Here is a 7,019-nt window from a genome sequence, read left to right on the forward strand (position 1 = left end):
CAGGAAGGAGCATTATAAGAAGATACCAATTTATGAAAAGGAAAAGGCTACATAAGAAGGGGTAAAATTATAAAAAAATGAAAGCAAACTAAACAATACTCAGCAGATACAGCAGAAAATGACACAACACTGTAAATCAACTATAACACAAAAAACAAAAATCATATAAACTTAAAAAAATAATACTCAGCAGTGAATAGATCATATGTTCAGAAAGTATAATTTCCAACAGTAATAAATTCAAGACCCCAAATCATACTTCTCTTGGGGGACATTACTAAAGCAGATGGCAAACTATTTAAATAATAGTGGGAGCTCTCTATGGAGTCAATTAGCATTGGCTTCATTAAGAAAAATACAACTGGGGCAGAAGACCTAAACATTTCTCCAAAGAAGATATACAGATGGCCAACAGGCACACACCAAAAGATGCTCAACACCACCAATTATTAAACAAGTGCAAATCAAAACCACAATGAAGTATCACCTCACACCAGTCAGAACAGCCATCATCAAAAAGTCTACAAATAATAAATGCTGGAGAGGGTGCCAAGAAAAGGGAAGCCTCCTACACTATAGGTGGGAATGTAAATTTGGTACCTCCACTATGAAGAACAGTAGGGAGCCTCCTTAAAAAATTAAAAATATGAGTTCCCATTGTGGCTCAGTGGGTTAAGAACACGACATAGTGTCCATAAGGACGTGGGTTCAATCTCTGGACTTGCTCAGTGAATTAAGGATCCGGCGCTGCCGCAAGAGACAGCTGTTGGTCATAGACGCAGCTCAGATCCCATGTTGCTGTGGCTATGGTGTAGGCTGGCAACTGCAGGTCCAACTCAACCCTTAGCCTGGGAATTTCCATTTGCTGCAGGTGCAGCCATAAAAAAAAAATAAAAATAAAAAACCCCCACTAACAATAGAGTTACCATGTGATCTAGCAATCTCACTCCTAGGCATATATTGAAAATATACAAAAACTTTAATTTGAAAAGATACACGCAGCACTCCCAATATTCATAGCAGGGCTATTTACAATTGCTAAGACATGGAAGCAACCTAAAACGACCACAGACAGATAAACTGATAAAGAAGATGTGGTGTATACATATACACACACATACACAATGGAATATTCCTCAGCTATGAAAAAAAAAAAGGATGAAATAATGCCATCTGTAGCATCATGGATGGTCCTAGAGATTATCATACTAAGCGAAGTAAGTTCGACAGAGAAAGACAACTATCATATATCACTTACATGTGGAATCTAAAAAAATGATACAAATGCAACTACAAATGTAATAATTTCATAGAGTAATAAAAAAATTATAAATAAATAAAAATTAAAAAAATAAAAAATAAAAAAATGATACAAATGAACTTACAAAATAGAAACAGACTCACAGACATAGAAAACAAACTTATGGTTACCAAAGTGGGAAAGAGGGGAAGGATAAAAAATAGGAGTTTGGGACTGACAGATATACACTATCATATATAAAACAGACAAACAGCAAGGACAGGGAACTATATTCAATATCTTCTAATAACCTATAATGGAAAAGAATCTGAAAAAATATATAACTAAAGCACTCTGCTGTACATCTAAAACTAACACTGTAAATCAACTATACTTTAATTAAAAATTAATTAATTAGGAGTTCCCTGGTGGCTTAGCAGGCTAAGGATCCAGTGTTGTCACCAGTGCAGCTCTGGTTACTGCTGTAGCATGGGTTTGATTCCTGGCCCAGGAATTTTCGTATACCACGGGCATAGCCAAAAAATAGTCATTTAAAAATAAATTTTAAAAAAAAGAAAAATACAACTAGTTTGAAAAAATGTTTAGCAGTATCTTCTAATATTAAATGTAAATATAAACTATAAATTGGGCAAATTCCATTCCAGGTGCTTATATTCATCAAAAGACATGTACAAGAATGCATTCATCAGGTTTATTCATAAGAGCCCCAAACTGGAAACAACCCAAGCGTAAGTCCATAGGAGAATGGATGCACGAATTGTAATATATTCACGTAACAGAATTCTGATCGGCAATGAAAAAGAACGAATTACTGATACTGGACAATACAGATCAATTTCAGACAATGCTAACAAAAGAAGACACATACAGAAAAGTACATACTATATAAGACATTTGTAAGAAATTTCAAATTGGCAAAACTGATCTTTGATATTAGAGATCACAAGAGCAGCCACTTTTGGAAGGTGATTAGCTGAAAAGGGAGGTTTCTGGGATGCTGGAAATGTTCTGAATTTTGATCTGGGTGGTGGTTTTTCAGGTGTGAACATGAGTGAAAATTCAGGAAGCTGTACACTTAAGATTTTTAGACTTTACTGTATGAATGTTTTACCTCAATAAAAACATTAAAACAGAAAACTGCAAAGAAAATAATAAACATAAAAATCAAAATAGTGGCTACCTCTGAAGGTGGAGGAGAGAAAAGAAGATGGATAGGGAAGTAGTACCCTGGCAGCTTCAAATGGAATTGGAAAAACTGGAGAAATTCTCTTTATATTGGGTGGTGGGTTCGTGTATTGGTCTTATTATCAGGCTTTAGAACATGTATCTCTACATACTATTTTGTATGAATCAAATACTACATAATGAACATGTTTTAAAATGCTAACAATGAATGTGTATTCTAAATCAACCCTTAAAGTGGGTCAGAGTCCACATGAGCGAGGGCTGGCCAACAGGTTCCCTTTCACGGGCTGGCCTGACAGTGGCTGCTTAGAGCCCTGGCTAGAGGGCTATGAGGCAGAGCACGAATGGTAACTAATTCTCCTGAAATGCTGTGGCTCATTTTTGGGAGATGGGAGCCATGTACCACCCCAGTCTAGGAGGGTGAAGCTCACCTTCCTGAGATCAAAATACCCCTACTTCCACTGTCAGGTGGCCTCAGTCCTAAGACTAGACACGAAGGCATTCTCTTGGCCAGAATTCATCAGGTCCATCAATCTATAAAAAAGATGCTGGCAGAGTCGTTCTTTTCTGATACTATTACCGTCTTAGCATTCTGGCTGCTTAGGGCTTAGAGGTTCTGGTGAGGAGGAGGGAGGTGGGTACAACTATACAGGGGTAACACAAGAGAGATCTTTGTATTTGCTAATTAATGATATTTTCGTATCTTAACTGCAATGGTGGTTACCCAAATCCACAAGTCTTAAAATAGCCCAGAACTATACCTACATTGTATTGATGTCCATTTACTGGTTTTGATACTATACTATAGTTAAATAAGATATAACTACTCAGGGAAATTGGGTGGAGAGTATACTGGACCTCCATGAACTATTTTTGCAAAAAGAAAAGAAAGAAAAAAGAGGAAAAAAGAATTCAGCTATTTTAGCTACTACTCACTGAAAGAGAACTATAGGAGAAAAAAAAATCTAGGTAATTGAAGAGCTATGTAATTAAGTTTTTATTCCATGTAAAATCATAAGAGAAAAACATAAGTCCTAAGAGCATTACATTATTTTTCATTTAATCCACGACTCTTAACTAAAACCAAGAAAAAGTTACTCGAATACTAAGAGTAAATTTTACTAAGAGCACATAAATGGATTAACTTACCACATCAAGTTTTGCCCATGCCTCATAATCATAAGATTTTATCCTGTTTTTCGTGTTTTCATCTTTGGTTTTTGTAGATGACTCTTTAACTTTGCCTTTCTTCTTTTTCCTAAAATTCCCATTCCGAATAGGAGGCAAATTCTCGGGAGGAAAAACAACAGAGTGTTTGGAGACTGGTTTAGTACTTTTCCGTACAACTAGCAAGTTTAAATTTTTCACTAAATTGTATTTTCAAGTAAAAGTAATTTTTAATTTAATCTTCAAGTGGTTAGAAATACCAGTTCGCCATCTTCATTTATAACAACTTACGCTTGAAAAGTCTAATTTATCCTTGACAAATACTGAACATTGTTCAGTCAAAAGAAAAGTATGACCTAGAAATTCTAATTATTCATCCAACTTGCAATCCTATAATCAAACTTCAAAAACTTCCTCAGCCTTAGTACAATGATTTAGCAGTAGCATAAGAGCAAACTGAACTGCCCCCACATCATTACATACAGTATGAAAAAGCTATCCATATATTTGAATGTACTGTCTTAAGGAAAACATTTGGTTGAGCCTGGGTACTAAGTTTTTAAAGGCAATACTCTTCGCTAATATATCACTAAATATATAACTATATATGGTATACATAATATATATACAAATCTACATATTTTATGATCGTGTTCGCCTACCTTAAGAATTATCACAGTCTTCCTTTCAGTAACTATTCACTAAGGCTTAAAATGTCTTTACATAGTTAATACAATTGTTACAAAGACTTTAAAAAGCAGAGTGTTCCAAAATGTTGGCAGAAGGCAAATCATTTTAATCAGTACTTCCACAAAACATTTTAAAGGCAGTACTTTACTTATTTATTTATTTATTTAATTATTTTTATTTTTATTTTTTTGTCTTTTCTAGGGCTGCACCGGAGGCATGTGGAGGTTCCCAGGCTAGGGGTCTAATTGGAGTTGTAGCCACCAGCCTACGCCAGAGGCATAGCAACATGGGATCCGAGCCTCGTCTGCAACCTACACCACAGCTCACAGCAACGCTGGATCCTTAACCCACTGAGAGAGGCTAGGGATTGAACCCACAACCTCATGGTTCCTAGTCGGATTCGTTAACCACTGAGCCATGACGGGAACTCCGGTAGTACTTTACTTTAAAATAAACAGTTTTGCTAGATGCTAAAACAGGAATTTAGTTAAGAAATTTACCTCTTCAGGAACACCATTCTGTCTTCTTAGTTCCATATCCTTTTGTTTAATATCTTTTTCCCAGTTTTCTAAATCCCTCATAAAGTCTTGCAGCTCTTCTGCATTTTGTTTCACTTGTAGTTGTAATTCAATTGCTTTATTTGTTGAAGTCATTGTGGCCTGCAGAGTTCTGACCAACCAACCTTTGTTAAAAATTAAATAGATTTGTTTTTTGAAACCTAGCTAATTAATGATTTTTACCTCTTCATAAATGGCCAAGATACAAGTAAAGAAGGGAGCCTAAAGTGATGCAGAAGAAAAAAAAATCAGTATTTCATGTTTCAAATGAATTGATCAACATTTGTTGAATAATAAATGCAAAAAAAAAAAAAAAAGACAAGTTTGGGTGTCTCCACATTGCAATGTAATGAAAGGCAATGGGGAGGAAATCACTGAAATTAGCAAGTAGCCTTTGGTAGGTTGGCTGCTCATCTCTAGAGTTTATAAGTTTAGCCTAAATACATCCTTTACTCCTTTTCATAATTTTTTTTTTTTGCATGAACCCATTCAGAAGTTCCTTGGCCAGGGATCAATGCCACGCCATCAGCAACCTGACTACAATTTTCAAAAGCAAAGAGGTTTCAGGATTGGAGGACAAGTGTAAAGACAATTTTCCTGTTTGGGATAAGCTTAATTTGAGTTCTTATGGGACATCAGGAGGACATACTGAGTAGGTACTTACCAAAATATACATTTGGGTGTCATTAGCATAGACAATATGGGCTAGAAATATAAATTTGGGTGTCATTAGCATAAAGATAGAAGCTACATTGAGAAGCAAGATGATGGGCTCACGGTGAGCAGAAGTCAAGGGATGAAATATAGGTATACCTAGAAGCAGATTTTAAAAACACTTTCTCTTCAGATTATCTTCTTTCATACTAACTGATAATCATCTTGATACAACAGCATGCTATCACCCTTCTGTGGACATTCCATATGAACACACAAAACCTATCCCTCGGCCAGATCCTGTACATGATATTGAAGAAACACATGATCTAGTGCTGACACCCAGATTAGAAGGAAAAGGTGAACACTTAGAGCAAGGACCCATGACAGAACAACTTAGCAAAATGTTCTTTACTACTAAGCACTTTTGGTATCCTCATGGACAGAATCATAGATGTCGTAGGAAACCAAATCCTCCAAAACACAGATGATACTGAGATTTTCAGAAATCAAAGAAAAACATTATTCTGCATTTCATTTGCCGTTTGAGAAAATACAGTTGGGTATTTCACCAGTATGTTATACAGTGAAATAATTAAAAGGTCTTAAAAAAGAAGCTACAATTGTGGGATTTGGACATGTTTAACTACTGTGACAAAGGGGGTAGGGGGGACAGGAGAACACTAACATTTAGGGAACAAACCAAGGAAGACAGGCCAACCCAGTAAAAACTAAGCAGTGGCATCTAGAGAGCTGGGAAGAAAACTTGGAATACTGTCACAGAAGAGAATTTTCAAAAAGATACTTAACAATGCCAAATACCGCAGAGATCATACAGGAGAAATAATGTACGTTAAATTTGTTTAGTCATATAAAGATTACACAGTTTTTTGGTTTGTTTTTTGTCTTTTTAGAGCCACATCCAAGGCATGTGGAAGTTCCCAGGCTAGGGGTCTAATTGGAGCTGCAGCGGCCTGCCTACGCCATAGCCACAGAAACTTGTGACCCAAACTGCATCTCCGACCTACACCACAGCTCATAGCCAACGCCATATCCCCCACCCACTGATTGTGGCCAGGGATGAAACCCACATCCCCATGGATACTAGTCGGGTTCATTACCACTGAGCCACAACAGGAACTCCCGATTACATACAGTTTTAATGGAATTTTTTTAGGAACAGAGATAAAATGAGCTGAGTAAATAAGACATAACGGAGATCAGCATAATTTTGCCTTTCATAACCTAAAATTGCTCAGGAGTATGGGTGGAGGGGGGCAGTGAGAAACAGGGTAAAAGAAGATACAGGAGGGGACAGGTGGGGAGGCGGGGAACGGACTGGGGGTCTGGGACTGGCATATGCACACCGAGGTATACAGAACCATGGACCAACAGGAACCTGCTGTACAGTGCAGAGAACTCTACAGAGTATACTGTGATAATCTATGTGGGAAAAGAATCAGAGAATGGATATGTGTGCATGTATCACTGGCTCACTTTGAAGT

The 7,019-nt window shown here is 36.8% G+C and overlaps 1 protein-coding gene across 8 annotated transcripts in view; it reads right to left on the minus strand.

Annotated features, from left to right (window-relative positions):
• RPAP3 (RNA polymerase II associated protein 3) overlaps positions 1 to 7,019 on the minus strand; it is a 98,082-nt gene that overhangs the window by 90,140 nt on the left and 923 nt on the right. For 6 of the 8 annotated variants that reach the window (XM_021092589.1, XM_021092590.1, XM_021092591.1 and 3 more), the window contains exons 2-3: positions 4,804 to 4,985; positions 3,596 to 3,736 (exon numbers count right to left, since the gene is read on the minus strand). In XM_021092589.1, coding sequence (XP_020948248.1) covers positions 3,596 to 3,736; positions 4,804 to 4,956 — 294 coding nt within the window. In that variant the 5' untranslated portion in view covers positions 4,957 to 4,985. Of the gene's footprint in view, positions 1 to 3,595; positions 3,737 to 4,803; positions 5,083 to 7,019 lie in introns of all 8 variants that reach the window. The other 2 variants (XM_021092588.1, XM_021092587.1) reach the window with 2 other exon arrangements.

The sequence above is a fragment of the Sus scrofa genome, chromosome 5 (assembly GCF_000003025.6).
Source record: "Sus scrofa isolate TJ Tabasco breed Duroc chromosome 5, Sscrofa11.1, whole genome shotgun sequence".
Lineage (NCBI taxonomy): Eukaryota > Metazoa > Chordata > Mammalia > Artiodactyla > Suidae > Sus > Sus scrofa.